This window comes from Gouania willdenowi, chromosome 1, assembly GCF_900634775.1.
Source record: "Gouania willdenowi chromosome 1, fGouWil2.1, whole genome shotgun sequence".
NCBI classification, from domain to species: Eukaryota; Metazoa; Chordata; class Actinopteri; order Blenniiformes; family Gobiesocidae; genus Gouania; species Gouania willdenowi.
The window spans coordinates 7,241,223-7,258,929 of NC_041044.1; the positions used below are offsets into that span (position 1 = coordinate 7,241,223).

General features: G+C 40.4%; 1 protein-coding gene and 8 non-coding genes across 9 annotated transcripts in view; 8 read left to right on the forward strand and 1 right to left on the reverse strand.

The window, feature by feature from the left end:
* LOC114461138 (lysosomal alpha-mannosidase-like) overlaps positions 1-11,570 on the reverse strand; it is a 34,489-nt gene extending 22,919 nt beyond the window's left edge. Inside the window, exon 1 of the mRNA XM_028443033.1 lies at positions 11,552-11,570. Within this exon, the coding sequence (XP_028298834.1) occupies positions 11,552-11,570 (19 nt within the window). The remainder of the gene's footprint in view (positions 1-11,551) is intronic.
* trnaf-gaa (transfer RNA phenylalanine (anticodon GAA)) lies at positions 754-826 on the forward strand. The gene has a single exon. It is a non-coding gene; the product is annotated as a tRNA-Phe (tRNA).
* On the forward strand, positions 1,510-1,582 carry trnaf-gaa (transfer RNA phenylalanine (anticodon GAA)). Its single transcript has one exon. It is a non-coding gene; the product is annotated as a tRNA-Phe (tRNA).
* On the forward strand, positions 2,177-2,249 carry trnaf-gaa (transfer RNA phenylalanine (anticodon GAA)). The gene has a single exon. It is a non-coding gene; the product is annotated as a tRNA-Phe (tRNA).
* On the forward strand, positions 2,848-2,920 carry trnaf-gaa (transfer RNA phenylalanine (anticodon GAA)). The gene has a single exon. It is a non-coding gene; the product is annotated as a tRNA-Phe (tRNA).
* trnaf-gaa (transfer RNA phenylalanine (anticodon GAA)) lies at positions 3,511-3,583 on the forward strand. The gene has a single exon. It is a non-coding gene; the product is annotated as a tRNA-Phe (tRNA).
* On the forward strand, positions 4,953-5,025 carry trnaf-gaa (transfer RNA phenylalanine (anticodon GAA)). Its single transcript has one exon. It is a non-coding gene; the product is annotated as a tRNA-Phe (tRNA).
* Positions 5,627-5,699, forward strand: trnaf-gaa (transfer RNA phenylalanine (anticodon GAA)). Its single transcript has one exon. It is a non-coding gene; the product is annotated as a tRNA-Phe (tRNA).
* trnaf-gaa (transfer RNA phenylalanine (anticodon GAA)) lies at positions 6,385-6,457 on the forward strand. The gene has a single exon. It is a non-coding gene; the product is annotated as a tRNA-Phe (tRNA).
* Positions 11,571-17,707: the final 6,137 nt, after the last annotated feature.

Consider the following 17,707-nt stretch of genomic DNA (forward strand, 5'->3'; position numbering starts at 1 on the left):
TGAATGAAATAAATAAAGGAATAATACAAATGAAAATGAAGCCTATTAATTTAAATTCTGGTTCTATAATAAACAATGCAAAACTGCATAATAGTTCTTTTTCTTTTGAAAAGTGCAACTGAAAATGTATTTTGTGCCTTAGCAATTGGACTTTAAAAAAAAAAAAAACCGTGATTACACTGATTTACGCCATATTTGTTTGGACCAGCAGAGGGCGCTGGTAACCCAGTGGTCGGTTGGCATGCAGAAATTCTTGCAGTGAAGAAGAGAAGCTATGCTAGCAGACGGAGCTAATAGAAAAACGTGACTTTTACAGATATTCAAGTAATATTACAGATATTCTTTCGGTGCTAAAGGGGCAATGAATCATTTATTAACATATTTAAGAGTAGAAGGCAGCCAGAAAGAAAGTATTAGCAGACTCCGCCCGCCGCCTACACTTGTGGATAGCGCCCTCTGCTGGTTAAAAAAAGTACTGCGATTCAATTTTCAGAAAATCGATATCCATTGTGATACCTATGAATCGATTTTTAACTGCATTCCGATTAATCGTTACATCCCTACCGGTCACCAAGCTCAAGGTCACTGATGCAAGCTAAGGTACCACTTAAGTTATCTTGCCAGTGTGTTGAGATAGCATTTTGTCTCGAGCTTTCAACAGTTACTTATGACACGGTGACTCAACTCTCTGATGTGTCCCTTTTCATAGTTTGATAAAACATTTTTTTTCAAACATTTTTACTGGCCTTTCATGCCGGAATAGCTCAGTTGGGAGAGCGTTAGACTGAAGATCTAAAGGTCCCTGGTTCGATCCCGGGTTGCGGCAAATACGCCATTATATTCTGCAAAAGATGACTGAGGACTCAGCAAAAGTAAAATACATTCACTCGCATTAGTAACCAAGCTCACGGTCACTGATGCTAGCCAAGGAACCACTGAAACTATCTCGCCAGTGAGTTGAGTTGCATTTCATCTGAGTTGTTAAAAATTACTCATGACACAGTGAATGGTCTATTTGTGGTGTGACATCTTATAGTAATTACAACATTTTTTATTTTTATTTTTACATTTTTGTGCTGGAATAGCTCAGTTGGGAGAGCTTTAGACTAAAGATCAAAGGCTCCCTGGTTAGATCCTGGGCTGCGGCAGATGTATGAATTTGTTTGGGTATATTGTTATGGAATTCTTTTGGTGACTCAGCAAAAGTTAAATTCGTTAGCTACCACCAGTCACCAAGCTCAAGGTCACTGATGCAAGCTAAGGTACCACTTAACGTATCTAGCCAGTGTGTTGAGATTGCATTTTGGCAAAAGTAAAATGCATTATCTGGCATTACTAACCAAGCTCACGGTCACTGATGCTAGCCAAGGAACCACTGAAGCAATCCAGCCAGTGAGTTGAGTTGCGTTTCATCTGAGTTCTTAAAAATTACTCATGACACAGTGAATAATCAATTTGTGGTGTGCCATTTTATAGTTTGTGACAACATTTTTTATTTTACATTTTTGTGCTGGAATAACTCTGTTGGGAGAGCATTAGACTGAAGATCTAAAGGTCCCTGGTTCGATCCCGGGTTGCGGCAAATATGCCATCGATTTCTGCAAAAGAGTTGTGCTGATGACTCAGCAAAAGCAAAATGCATTAGCTGGCATTAGTAACCAAGCTCACGGTCACTGATGCTAGCCAAGGAACCACTGAAGCAATCTAGCCAGTGAGTTGCGTTCCGTCTGAGTTCTTAAAAATTACTCATGACACTGAATAATCTATTTGTGGTGTGCCATCTTATAGTTAATACAACATTTTTTATTTTTTCCTTTTTTTTTTTTTAGATTTTTGTGCTGGAATAGCTCTGTTGGGAGAGCCTGAGACTAAAGATCAAAGGCTCCCTGGTTAGATCCTGGGCCACGGCAGATGTATGAAATTGTTTGGGTATATTGTTATGGAATTCTTTTGGTGACTCAGCAAAAGTAAAATAAATTAGCTACCACCGGTCAACAAGCTCAAGGTCACTGATGCACGCTATGGTACGACTTAAGCTATCTAGCCAGTGTGTTGAGATAGCATTTTGTCTGAGTTTTCAAGAATTACTTATGACACGGTGACTCAACTCTCTGATGTGTCCCTTTTCATAATTTGATAAAACATTTTTTTTCAAACATTTTTACTGGCTTTTTGTGCCGGAATAGCTCAGTTGGGAGAGCGTTAGACTGAAGATCTAAAGGTCCCTGGTTCGATCCCAGGTTGCGGCAAATACGCCATCATTTTCTGCAAAAGAGTTGTGCTGATGACTCAGCAAAAGCAAAATGCATTAGCTAGCATTAGTAACCAAGCTCACGGTCACTGATGCTAGCCAAGGAACCACTGAAGCAATCTAGCCAGTGAGTTGCGTTTCGTCTGAGTTCTTAAAAATTACTCATGACACTGAATAATCTATTTGTGGTGTGCCATCTTATAGTTAATACAACATTTTTTATTTTTATTTTTTCATTTTTTTTTTTAGATTTTTGTGCTGGAATAGCTCAGTTGGGAGAGCTTTAGACTAAAGATCAAAGGCTCCCTGGTTAGATCCTGGGCTGCGGCAGATGTATGAATTTGTTTGGGTATATTGTTATGGAATTCTTTGGGTGACTCAGCAAAAGTAAAATTCGTTAGCTACCACTTGTCACCAAGCTCAAGGTCACTGATGCAAGCTAAGGTACCACTTAAGTTATCTAGCCAGTGTGTTGAGATAGCATTTTGTCTGAGTTTTCAACAATTACTTATGACACGGTGACTCAACTCTCTGATGTGTCCCTTTTCATAGTTTAATAAAACATTTTTTTTCAAACATTTTTACTGGCCTTTCATGCTGGAATAGCTCAGTTGGGAGAGCGTTAGACTGAAGATCTAAAGGTCCCTGGTTCGATCCCAGGTTGCGGCAAATATGCCATTATTTTCTGTAAAAGATGACTGATGACTCAGCAAAAGTAAAATACATTCACTCGCATTAGTAACCAAGCTCACGGTCACTGATGCTAGCCAAGGAACCACTGAAACTATCTAGCCAGTGAGTTGAGTTGCATTTCGTCTGAGTTCTTAAAAAATTACTCATGACACAGTGAATAGTCTATTTGTGGTGTGACATCTTATAGTAATTACAACATTTTTTATTTTTATTTTTACATTTTTGTGCTGGAATAGCTCAGCTGGGAGAGCTTTAGACTAAAAATCAAAGGCTCCCTGGTTAGATCCTGGGCTGCGGCAGATGTATGAATTTGTTTGGGCATATTGTTATGGAATTCTTTTGGTGACTCAGCAAAAGTAAAATTCGTTAGCTACCACCAGTCACCAAGCTCAAGGTCACTGATGCAAGCTAAGGTACCACTTAAGTTATCTAGCCAGTGTGTTGAGATAGCATTTTGTCTGAGTTTTCAACAATTACTTATGACACAGTGACTCAACTCTCTGATGTGTCCCTTTTCATAGTTTAATAAAACATTTTTTTTTCAAACATTTTTACTGGCCTTTCATGCCGGAATAGCTCAGTTGGGAGAGCGTTAGACTGAAGATCTAAAGGTCCCTGGTTCGATCCCGGGTTGCGGCAAATATGCCATTATTTTCTGCAAAAGATGACTGAGCAAAAGTAAAATACATTCACTTGCACTAGTAACCAAGCTCACGGTCACTGATGCTAGCCAAGGTACCACTGAAGCAATCTAGCTAGTGAGTTGCGTTTTGTCTGAGTTCTTAAAAATTACTCATGACACTGAATAATCTATTTGTGGTGTGCCATCTTATAGTTAATACAACATTTTTTTTTTTTATTTTTACATTTTTGTGCTGGAATAGCGCAGTTGGGAAAGCTTTAGACTAAAGATCAAAGGCTCCCTGGTTAGATCCTGGGCTGCGGCAGATGTATGAATTTGTTTGGGTATATTGTTATGGAATTCTGCTAATGACTCAGCAAAAGTAAAATACATTAGCCACCACCGGTCACTAGAGATGTAACGATTCACTCAACTCCCGATACGATTCGATTCACGATACTGGGTCCACGATACGATTCTCTCACGATTTATTTTACAAAAATGGGACTGTAGACAAATTTTTTTTTGGGAAAAAAACTATAAAATACTGTATTATTTTCCTTTTATATTTCATTGTCAAAAGAATCCCTTGATAAACTATTCAAAACAATGCAATTTAACTAAAAATAAATCTTGAATGAAATAAATAAAGGAATAATACAAATGAAAATGAAGCCTATTAATTTAAATTCTGGTTCTATAATAAACAATGCAAAACTGCATAATAGTTCTTTTTCTTTTGAAAAGTGCAACTGAAAATGTATTTTGTGCCTTAGCAATTGGACTTTAAAAAAAAAAAAAACCGTGATTACACTGATATACGCCATATTTGTTTGGACCAGCAGAGGGCGCTGGTAACCCAGTGGTCGGTTGGCATGCAGAAATTCTTGCAGTGAAGAAGAGAAGCTATGCTAGCAGACGGAGCTAATAGAAAAACGTGACTTTTACAGATATTCAAGTAATACTACAGATATTCTTTCGGTGCTAAAGGGGCAATGAATCATTTATTAACATATTTAAGAGTAGAAGGCAGCCAGAAAGAAAGTATTAGCAGACTCCGCCCGCCGCCTACACTTGTGGATAGCGCCCTCTGCTGGTTAAAAAAAGGACTGCGATTCAATTTTCAGAAAATCGATATCCATTGTGATACCTATGAATCGATTTTTAACTGCCTTACGATTAATCGTTACATCCCTACCGGTCACCAAGCTCAAGGTCACTGATGCAAGCTAAGGTACCACTTAAGTTATCTTGCCAGTGTGTTGAGATAGCATTTTGTCTGAGTTGTCAAAAATTACTTATGACACGGTGACTCAACTCTCTGATGTGTCCCTTTTCATAGTTTAATAAAACATTTTTTTTCAAACATTTTTACTGGCCTTTCATGCCGGAATAGCTCAGTTGGGAGAGCGTTAGACTGAAGATCTAAAGGTCCCTGGTTCGATCCCGGGTTGCGGCAAATACGCCATCATTTTCTGCAAAAGAGTTGTGCTGATGACTCAGCAAAAGCAAAATGCATTAGCTAGCATTAGTAACCAAGCTCACGGTCACTGATGCTAGCCAAGGAATCACTGAAGCAGTCTAGCCAGTGAGTTGCGTTTCGTCTGAGTTCTTAAAAATTACTCATGACACTGAATAATCTATTTGTGGTGTGCCATCTTATAGTTAATACAACATTTTTTATTTTTATTTTTTCATTTTTTTTTTTTTAGATTTTTGTGCTGGAATAGCTCAGTTGGGAGAGCTTTAGACTAAAGATCAAAGGCTCCCTGGTTAGATCCTGGGCCACGGCAGATGTATGAAAATGTTTGGGTATATTGTTATGGAATTCTTTTGGTGACTCAGCAAAAGTAAAATTCGTTAGCTACCACTTGTCACCAAGCTCAAGGTCACTGATGCAAGCTAAGGTACCACTTAAGTTATCTAGCCAGTGTGTTGAGATAGCATTTTGTCTGAGTTTTCAACAATTACTTATGACACGGTGACTCAACTCTCTGATGTGTCCCTTTTCATAGTTTAATAAAACATTTTTTTTCAAACATTTTTTACTGGCCTTTCATGCCGGAATAGCTCAGTTGGGAGAGCGTTAGACTGAAGATCTAAAGGTCCCTGTTTCGATCCCGGGTTGCGGCAAATATGCCATTATTTTCTGCAAAAGATGACTGATGACTCAGCAAAAGTAAAATACATTCACTTGCACTAGTAACCAAGCTCACGGTCACTGATGCTAGCCAAGGAACCACTGAAGCAATCTAGCCAGTGAGTTGCGTTTCGTCTGAGTTCTTAAAAATTACTCATGACACTGAATAATCTATTTGTGGTGTGCCATCTTATAGTTAATACAACATTTTTTATTTTTTCCTCTTTTTTTTTTAGATTTTTGTGCTGGAATAGCTCAGTTGGGAGAGCTTTAGACTAAAGGTCAAAGGCTCCCTGGTTAGATCCTGGGCTGCGGCAGATGTATGAATTTGTTTGGGTACATTGTTATGGAATTCTTTTGGTGACTCAGCAAAAGTAAAATTCGTTAGCTACCACCAGTCACCAAGCTCAAGGTCACTGATGCAAGCTAAGGTACCACTTAACGTATCTAGCCAGTGTGTTGAGATAGCATTTTGGCAAAAGTAAAATGCATTATCTGGCATTACTAACCAAGCTCACGGTCACTGATGCTAGCCAAGGAACCACTGAAGCAATCCAGCCAGTGAGTTGAGTTGCGTTTCATCTGAGTTCTTAAAAATTACTCATGACACAGTGAATAATCAATTTGTGGTGTGCCATTTTATAGTTTGTTACAACATTTTTTATTTTACATTTTTGTGCTGGAATAACTCTGTTGGGAGAGCATTAGACTGAAGATCTAAAGGTCCCTGGTTCGATCCCGGGTTGCGGCAAATACGCCATCGATTTCTGCAAAAGAGTTGTGCTGATGACTCAGCAAAAGCAAAATGCATTAGCTGGCATTAGTAACCAAGCTCACGGTCACTGATGCTAGCCAAGGAACCACTGAAGCAATCTAGCCAGTGAGTTGCGTTTCGTCTGAGTTCTTAAAAATTACTCATGACACTGAATAATCTATTTGTGGTGTGCCATCTTATAGTTAATACAACATTTTTTATTTTTTCCTTTTTTTTTTTTAGATTTTTGTGCTGGAATAGCTCTGTTGGGAGAGCCTGAGACTAAAGATCAAAGGCTCCCTGGTTAGATCCTGGGCTACGGCAGATGTATGAATTTGTTTGGGTATATTGTTATGGAATTCTTTTGGTGACTCAGCAAAAGTAAAATATGTTAGCTACCACCGGTCACCAAGCTCAAGGTCACTGATGCAAGCTAAGGTACAACTTAAGCTATCTAGCCAGTGTGTTGAGATAGCATTTTGTCTGAGTTTTCAAAAATTACTTATGACACGGTGACTCAACTCTCTGATGTGTCCCTTTTCATAGTTTAATAAAACATTTTTTTTCAAACATTTTTTCTGGCCTTTTGTGCCGGAATAGCTCAGTTGGGGTTAGACTGAAGATCTAAAGGTCCCTGGTTCGATCCCGGGACCTAATAAAAAATATGATAATATAGCAATGCTAATAATAAAATGACAATACCAGTAACTATAATATAAAATATTAATAATTAAAAAGGAGTTTAAAATATATAATGATCATTATAATAATGCCAATAACATTAATACAGTAGTACAATTATATAATAATAATGGCAAAAACAAAATAGCAAGAGAATCCAGTCACTGTAATACAATAATAAAAACAATAATAAACATAAAATAATAAGGTAATAGCAATGTTAATTATAATACAATGAGAATACCAGTAACTATAAGATAATAAAAAAATAATAATAAATTAAGAATAACTATAACAATACAGTAATAGTACAATTAGATAGAGATATAATATCAATAGTGAAAGTAGTAATAGTTATAATATTAATAGCAATAACATATAATGAGAATCCAGTAACTATAATAAAAAAAAAATATATATTAAAATAAAACAGCATGTGCAATTTCCCCGGTTTAATTCTATGGGATATGAACATGATAAATGTGTTGTTGTTTTTTAACTCACTTCTATATTTTTTTTTGTTTGGTGTATTTTTCTGTAATGTATGTTTTTTGGAGTCAATATGTGTATTTGTGTATCTTTCTGTTTTAGTATATTTAAATAAATAAATACGTATGTGTTTGAGACGCTGATAACCAAACTCCATAGACATTGTAGCGCCAATCAGAAAAACAACCAAACTGCGCAAAACAAAACGTAAAGCTCCAAACTACATGAGTGAGTAAGTAAATGAAAGTATTATGTACAATTCGGCTGTCTTTTTAAAAAAACAAAAATATTTTTTTACCTTCGAACCGAGTGGTCAGAGCTTAGCTTCCATGCACGGCATGACACAGAATCCGCAGTTTTCCAGAAGGAGAATTGAACAGGTTGAGGTCAATATCGACTCTAGTGAAACAGCGCGTTATTGAACAACAGTTATATGGTTTAAACAATGGGAAACGTGTCTGCAGAAGACTCACCAGAGGCTGGCGGTTTCAAACCATCTATTCAGAGAGCTCCCGTGTTTGAGAAGCTAACAATAGCATGGCACAGGAGGAAGTGACGTCTGCCGTGGCTCACACACACGAACATCAGTGACTAACATCAGGCCCAATAAGTGAGACTTAAGAGCTTTGCTAGTTTATCAGTGCAAACACTGCTGCTCAGACGTTCCTCTCCAGTATAAAACGATCTTCTTCTCTCTCACTCGTGTTTACAGTCCGTGTCCGCTTGGCTGTGTGCACACGTGACTCTTGCTCGTGTGAGGAAATAGATATAGATGGTGCGCGAGCGCCCCCTCACACCCTGAGGGCAAAAGTTGAATAGGTTTCATTTCGGGGAAGTCCAGAAGTGAAATAAAATTAAAATAAACATTTTGAAATGACCAAATTACTCCAAAATAACAGATAAACGCACTCGGGGTATTTGGAACCCGTCGAGCGAGTTTCAGGTCGAACTAGCACCGCGTCGGGGAGATATTTGCTCCACACACACACACACACACACACATCCTGACACACAAACAGACCTCCCTTTAATTATAGTATAGATAAATAAATACACGTTTAAAAAAATTACGAAGGAAAATTTTAAATTAAATACAAATAAATAAATATAAGTGGGGAAAAATACAAAAGTAAATATATGATTTAGAATATAAGTACATCATTGAATAAATGCATGCAAAAAATATTGTTAAAAAATTAAATGAAATAGATTGATTAATATAAGTGGAAATTAAAAAAAATATATACAAATATAATTTCTATACTTTTTTTTAACTTGTATTCATTTCATCATGTATTTTATACATATAAAACATTTAAATTTTTGTTTTGTTTTTATTTTTAAATTTATTCTTTTATTCATTTTTTTTTTTTTTTAATTTTGGCAGGTTTGGTCCTCCATAGAAAAACAATGGCCAAACGTGATCTCAGTGGTGCGTTCATAGTCCGTGGGAAACTGCCACATACAGAACGTGAAAAGTGGTTTCACCTTACGTAAATTATTTTATTTTTATAGTTCATAAAAAACGTTAAGATAGCCATTATTTATGTATTGCTCACAAATAAAAACAAAAATAGACTGTGTATCTTGAAAAAAAAATTTTTTTTTAAGTTTTAACGTAAAGTTGCTTGACGTCGTAGTCATGGAAACGAGTTGGGTGCGGCATTTAAATTCACCTGCTGAACTTCAACGTTCTTAGCGAGCAGCGAGAGACGTTGAGAGGAGAGCTGTGAGCATCTGTGAGCATCTTTGAGCTGAGAAAGGAGAGAAAAACTCTACAAAACACTGAGAAAAGTCATCAGAAGACCTCTACACGACCAGAAGAAGAACTTCAGACCAGGACGAGAACTTCAGAAAAAGGAGTTATAAGACGACGAGACCAGAAAAGTGAACCATGGCCCTGCGCATGGCTCAAGGTAAGACACGTTTTAATTATTCTCACCTGATAGGCCTTATTTCATCATTTTAGCACTGAAAAGTTAAACATATATGATGATTTATAATCTATAGGTCTGTCTAAATCAGGTTCGGGGCCTGAGGTAGTGTTGTGTTCAAGACCGCACTATCCGAGACCAAGACTTGCCCGAGACCAGAATGCACCGAGACCAAGACAAGACCAAGACTTTCGGGAGCCGAGACCGAGTCAAGACCAAGACCGAGACAAGCCGAGACCGAGACCAAGACCAAGACCATAAACATTATTTTTTTTCAATTTAAAAAAATATATAAATAAATAAAATTATGACAAGGTTCAACAGTTAAATAACATTCTCTCTTTAATTTTAGTTTATTTTAAATACATTTGACGGACAAAAAAGGTGCCTGCAAAAAATTAACTAAAATATTAAAACTACTACTGATAAATTCACAATTATTCTACATATTTGAAAACAAGATTTTTATGTCAGCTGAATGTACAGCAAGTGTTTAAAAGCATTTCTGCCAAGAAATAATGATTCTTGATTCTGATTCTTTCAGTTGTGCAGGTCAACAGGTCACAGATTTCATAAGATATTTTTTTTAGTTTGAAAAAGCCTTTACACAGGTTATTTTTATTAATTCACTTAGTTGATATAGTTTAATTTGGTTGCTGTAATATAACTAGGATATTTAATTAACAAAGGTTTCCAGCTGTAACTGTAAAAGTGAAACTTTCTGAAATAAAACTACAAACAAGTTGTCATCAGTGTAAAAAACAAAGAGCTACAGGTAGATGTGAAACTAAATAAAACAAACTCAAACCCTGGAAAAGTCATGTGACAAATTAATCAATAGTTATTGTTGAGAATTATTATTATTATTCTGGATACAGTGGAAACAGAAACTATAAAAATAATTATATTGTGAACCTGTTTATATTGTGGGGAACATATTATATACATAAATGTAATTGGAGTCTAAAGCCACAAAAAAAACACCACTTTAAAAAGATAGACTAATATAAAACCTCTTTAGTTATTTGACTCATTCTGGCTTGTGCAACTCTGCGGCGATGACGCGCTGGTGACGACATAATCCAAGATGGCGGCGGCCCGGACTAGAGCCGACATTATGTAATAAAGCCTTAAAAGACATGGATGTAATGAAAAGAGTGGATGCATAAACATGCGGACTTTCACACGGACACACACGGACTTATTAAACACACACGGACCTCAGTAAACACGGTAAACGGAACAGGCTTCCCCGCTCGGCTGGCACTAGGACCCAGAGGCGGAGTAAGTGCGTCCCCCGTACTTCACAGGCTGTAATATCATCAGTTTATCATTTTACCAGTTGTTAGAGCTACTGTCTTTACCAGGGAGATAATATTTATTACTGGTGATTGTTTTCTGGAGTTTTACTGGGATTTTTACCGGTGATTAGTTCATTTCTCCCTGGCGCTCCGCAGTCCAAACTGACACTGTAGCCACACACATATGAGTGTGTCACACACGTATGAGTGTGTCACACACGTCACTCAGTCACATTAAGGAAGGTTGTGGTCATTATACGGGGTGGATTAAATAATGAATAAAGGATTGTTTTATCCCGTTCTTCTCCGTGTTATTATCACATTATAAAAAAGTTTAAAAATAGCAGGAATTAGTGCTGGTCTCGAACGGTCTTGACGGAAAATCCCGAGTCCAAGACAAGACCGAGTCAAAATGCTTCAGAGACCGAGACAAGACCAAGACCTTTAAAATTTGGTCTCGAGACCAAGACCGGTCTTGACCACCACAACACTAGCCTGAGACGTTTATATTTTATATTATAAGCCGACAGAAAATGGTTTTAACATAACGAAAATCAAGAAATGCTGATTTGTTATATGTTTGTAATGGGGGTTGGGTGTTGCTGGGGAAGTTTGAAGAACAGTGAATTGACCAAATGTTTATGGAGGGAGTGTAAAGCGACCGGGTGTGAGCACCTCTTAGTTACCAAGGAGGACAGCAACCATGATGTCACAAATTTATTAAAAAGATTAAGGTAACAGATAAAAATGCCCACAAATTAAAATCAATGTATGCTAAAATCCATTAACGATGTGGGCTAAGGAACGAATAAAATAGGGGTAAAAGTCACTGTCCACAATAAAATGCAATGTGCAGCTACACCCAGGTCCTCCGCTCTCCCTTGTCCCAAGGCGGTAGATCCCACTGGTCACAGGCTCAGGGTCCCCTGAAAATGCAAAACATAGGCCAGCACGGGGGTCCGAGACTACGTCCGAAGGAGGGGTGTTGCCACGTCACTTACAGGGCAAGGCAGAGTTCCCCTCTGCCTTTGCGTGTATGTGGCTCTTAACACTCCAATCAGTCTCGATACTTCCCGCTGGCTCCAGCCCTCCACACGCTGGGACACCTACACAGAACAACTACCGGCAGTCAAACGTCCCACAACAATATCCCCGATCTGACTTTGTCCAACAAGTGTTACTACGGTCCCATAGGGTACTCACACGGAAGGCAGAGTCCTCCTCTGCCCCTGCGTGTATATCGCCTCGCAACACTTGTGATCCCGGCGTGCTTGTGGTTCCCGATGCGTGTGCCGTCCTGTGCCCTGGAAACCTGGAGGGCAGAGTCCTCCTCTGCCCCTGGGAACCTGGGGAGGACCCACAGCTTCCCTGCTGCTCCTTCTCCTGTCTGTGTCGTTTTTCCTCACCCCTGCGTGTATATCGCCTCGCAACACTTGTGATCCCGGCGTGCTTGTGGTCCCCGATGCGTGTGCCGTCCTGTGCCCTGGGAACCTGGAGGGCAGAGTCCTCCTCTGCCCCTGGGAACCTGGGGAGGACCCACAGCTTCCCTGCTGCTCCTTCTCCTGTCTGTGTTGATTTTCCTCCCCCTGCTCCTTCTCCTGTCTGCCCCTTTTATTGTGCTCCAGCCACAGGTGCTGATTAGCCTCAGGTGTGTTGATTAGCCTCAGGGTTTGGACATAGTCATGTGATGGGGTTGATCAAATGACAGCATGTGACTGGCAAGGCTCATAAAACAAAAGCTAAAAATGCACTGCAAAAATAAAACCAATACAAAACACAGCACACAATACAAAATAAAATACCATTACACAGCAGGATCACACCCCCCCACGCTCTGAGGTTGTCAGTCCCTGAAACATACAGTTCAGTTTCTGTACCGTGTCGGTATTTGTCCAAAATTTGGGCGATTTGACCTTCTTGGGGCAAAATCCACAATGTCCTGCTCGGCCTGGGCTGGTGCTAAAGGTCTTTTAAAGTCAAAATTATCCATCAGGATGCAGCTCCTCTCAAGCATAAGGGATCACTGGTGAGGAACAAATGCACAAAGCCTACAAGAGGCACATACAATGAGCACTATGGTGCTGCAGAAGGGGGCAAACAGTCCAGATTTGACTCCAGTTCAGATCACATGAAAAGGAATCCTCAAAGAAGAAGAAGCTCACAGAACAAGTTCACAATCCATGAAATGAGCAAACACCTATAGAATTAAGCCTGTCTGTCATTTCCACACAAATGGAGCATGTTACCTCTGATGCAGCGCTACCATTTTCCGAGTCCAATGACAATGCCTCCTCTTGTAGCGCTGCAAAGTCATCACCTGGGTGTCGACGAGCATACACCTTTAGTGCCTGGGCCATTGGTCCTTCACACAGTCCTAGAAGCAACTGATCTCGCAGAGCTGCCATGGAGAGGGGGGAGGTCATCATGTCGCCGTAGCCTGCAATATAATTCACTGAGACGTAAAATAAAAGACGGACAGTTTCACCCGGCTTCTGAGCACAGCTAAAAAATTGTGACCTTACAATAGAGATTGGTGTTTGGTCACCATAGAGGAAGCCAAGATAAGTAAAAATTTTCCAGGCTGCGTCTTTTTCATCATCATCATCTAAGATGCTGATTTAATGCTTAGCTTCACCGGCCAACGCTCCTAAAACAATGGCAACTTTTCAGGGCTCAGTCAGCTCTTGCGACCCCAACAACCCTTCAATTTGTTCCTTCCAATCATTAAGTTTTAACTCATCCCCTGGCCCTTTAAACTTGGGGAGCCAGGGGGCACCAGGATAAACAGGCATCATCATGGCTACTTCCTCCTCGGTAACAAGTGTGCTCGAGACCCAGATCCTGCCGACAACGCCAGAAAATGTAATGGGGGTTGGGTGTTGCTGGGGAAGTTTGAAGAACAGTGAATTGACCAAATGTTTATGGAGGGAGTGTAAAGCGACCGGGTGTGAGCACCTCTTAGTTACCAAGGAGGACAGCAACCATGATGTCACAAATTTATTAAAAAGATTAAGGTAACAGATAAAAATGCCCACAAATTAAAATCAATGTATGCTAAAATCCATTAACGATGTGGGCTAAGGAACGAATAAAATAGGGGTAAAAGTCACTGTCCACAATAAAATGCAATGTGCAGCTACACCCAGGTCCTCCGCTCTCCCTTGTCCCAAGGCGGTAGATCCCACTGGTCACAGGCTCAGGGTCCCCTGAAAATGCAAAACATAGGCCAGCACGGGGGTCCGAGACTACGTCCGAAGGAGGGGTGTTGCCACGTCACTTACAGGGCAAGGCAGAGTTCCCCTCTGCCTTTGCGTGTATGTGGCTCTTAACACTCCAATCAGTCTCGATACTTCCCGCTGGCTCCAGCCCTCCACACGCTGGGACACCTACACAGAACAACTACCGGCAGTCAAACGTCCCACAACAATATCCCCAATCTGACTTTGTCCAACAAGTGTTACTACGGTCCCATAGGGTACTCACACGAAAGGCAGAGTCCTCCTCTGCCCCTGCGTGTATATCGCCTCGCAACACTTGTGATCCCGGCGTGCTTGTGGTTCCCGATGCGTGTGCCGTCCTGTGCCCTGGAAACCTGGAGGGCAGAGTCCTCCTCTGCCCCTGGGAACCTGGGGAGGACCCACAGCTTCCCTGCTGCTCCTTCTCCTGTCTGTGTCGTTTTTCCTCACCCCTGCGTGTATATCGCCTCGCAACACTTGTGATCCCGGCGTGCTTGTGGTCCCCGATGCGTGTGCCGTCCTGTGCCCTGGGAACCTGGAGGGCAGAGTCCTCCTCTGCCCCTGGGAACCTGGGGAGGACCCACAGCTTCCCTGCTGCTCCTTCTCCTGTCTGTGTTGTTTTTCCTCCCCCTGCTCCTTCTCCTGTCTGCCCCTTTTATTGTGCTCCAGCCACAGGTGCTGATTAGCCTCAGGTGTGTTGATTAGCCTCAGGGTTTGGACATAGTCATGTGATGGGGTTGATCAAATGACAGCATGTGACTGGCAAGGCTCATAAAACAAAAGCTAAAAATGCACTGCAAAAATAAAACCAATACAAAACACACTAAAAACACAGCACACAATACAAAATAAAATACCATTACACAGCAGGATCACATGTTACTTTGACTTTTGTAATAATTTTACTCTGATGTGATACTTTTAGTGAGCGTTTGGGCTGTTCCGACTGTTTTGCTGAGGTGTAATTATTTATTTAAAAAAAACAAAAAGTAGATTTATTTAAGTCCTGTACTGACTGAGACAAATACATTTATTATTTTTGCTTTATTGTGACCATCATTAGCCCTCCTGAAGGAAGGATAAACTAAACTTAATAAGGGGAATTAAATTGAATTGAATTGTTTATTTTTGAATATGCAAACAAAATAATTAAAATGGGGGAAAAAGAGCATAAATTTGAACATAAAACATCAAATACAGAAGTGTAACTTATAAACTACTGCTCCTTCTTCTATTCTAAACTAATGAATTACAGTAGCAATCTTCATTGTACTAAGACAGTATGTAATATATATACAGTATGTATATAAGTGCATAGCATGTATATCACAAAATATCGTCCCAGGTTGCCCGTTAAGCCCTTGAAAAACAAATAAAGAAAAACAATAGTATAAAATATAAGATAATAATAATACAACAATGTACCAAATACAAAACAATTGAACAATAGTATATATATATATATATATATATATATATATATATATACATACATGAACATGAACAGTGTCCTCTTAACACTCAATGCCATCCAACACCTCCCTCATGCCTGTACCTTTTAAAAATTGTTGTTGTGCCTTCTTTTGAAATGTTTAATATTTGGACTGTGCTTTAACTTCATGGTGAACCTGTTCCATAGTGTCAACACACTACCTGAAACTAAAACTTTGCCTAGTTTTACAAATTGGAGTTAAATTAAGGTACATTTTCCCCTCAATAATGCTATTTAACGCCTGTATTTTCATCTATAATTGTTTTTTTTTTTTAGTCTAGCTTGCTGTTGTATGTCTGAATTGGACAAATTTTGTCATATAATGAGTAAAATTTTCCTAAAACTCATTATATACTTTTTCTCGACATATTACATCCCAATTATACTGCAGTAATTCGCTTTTTAGTGCATGTAATGCTCTCATAAACTGTCAACACTGGCAAATAGTGGTTTTTAACATTGATTAACAATCTGCTTATTGTGTTTTTATCAATGCCATTGGTAAAAATATTGTCAATGAGAGTGGCAGAATGAAAACCTCTGTTCCCTTTAACTTCCTTCCTCATTTCAGAAGTGCGCTTTTCTGATTTGTGTTTGTGAATCGCACCATTACGTCGTTGTAGTTCCTCCTTTGCAGAGGGTGGGGTGCCTCCATGTGATTACAGATTCCCTTGGACTGTAGGAAGTCGCTCGAATCACCATCCATCTCACCAGGCTCTCCCCCGTCGTCATTGGTCAGCGCTCGAGCGTATGGCCAGGGTATTATTTGGAGTCCGTCGATGATCATATCATTGACCCGCGTAAGTCTGGGACTCTGCTTTCCAAGTAGGTGGTGGTGCGCTTATCTTTTCTCTGCATTCAGCAGCCGCAGAGCCTTCACTTCTTTGACCTGGTTCAGTCGAACAGCATACAACTCCTCATCAATGCCTTCCCCATCATCGGATAGTTCTTTTAGCCCATGTCGCCAGTTTTTATTGGCAAAATAAAGCTGTTTGCCGGTCGAATGGTATATTCAAACAGTCAACAAGTCTGTTGTAATGAAATTCAAACCTCCAGCAACTGGCTCCATATTATCTTAGTGAATGTGGCGCCAGTGCTCAGTATTCAGCGCCCAACAAGGTGCACGAACAGGACCAGGCCCCATCACAACCCCACACAAACCGCTACACCAGTTAGCGGCGAACCGCAGCACGCTAGAATGTCGCCCAAGAAGGGACGGCCACACCAGCAGGTATGTAAGAGCAAGGCCAAAGCCTAGTCTCCTGCAAAATCCACCTGCCTGTGGCCCCCGACCAGGCACCAAGGAGAAAACCCACACAACGCCCCACCAACAGCCACCCCCACGAGAAGGAGACACACATAACGGCACACGTGTCAATGCAATGTAGCGGCCCCCAGCCAGGGATGCCCCGACACACCCACCCACTGGCCTGTAGACAGTAAGACCCCACCAGGCAGCCCACAGTACCCCCACCTGCTGAAACAGTGAGCACCACCCCTCGCAGACAGCACCATCCTAAGGGGCCACGCAACCCTACATCAACCCCAGTGCAGACAGCCACAACTCCCACCCCCATGACAGCCAGACATGACACCCCAGGCCAACCCACCACGGAGACCACTTCCAAGACCATCAAGATATTTCAAATTGATTCAGTGAAAAGTATCAGGAGTTAAATGAAAACATTCTACAAACAACAACAAAAATAATTGGTGTTTCTGTATGTGAGACCATATAACAGTTTAAATGTACGTCTAAAGGAAGGTGCAAACATGTTTCAGTTAAAAAAGAGCTTTAAAAACTTCATATTTACAATGTAATGAAAAAAAAAAGTTTAAATATCACTGTTCGTTAAACATTTTTTTTTGTTGTTTATTCCAGGTATGGGTCAGCCCGAGGGTTGGGTCGCAGGCTGGGCCGAACCCGAGGGTTGGGTCGCTTGCTGGGCCGAACCCGAGGGTTGGGTCGCTTGCTGGGCCGAACCCGAGGGTTGGGTCGCAGGCTGGGCCGAACCCGAGGGTTGGGTCGCTTGCTGGGCCGAACCCGAGGGTTTGGTCGCTTGTTGGGCCGAACCCGAGGGTTGGGTCGCTTGCTGGGCCGAACCCGAGGGTTG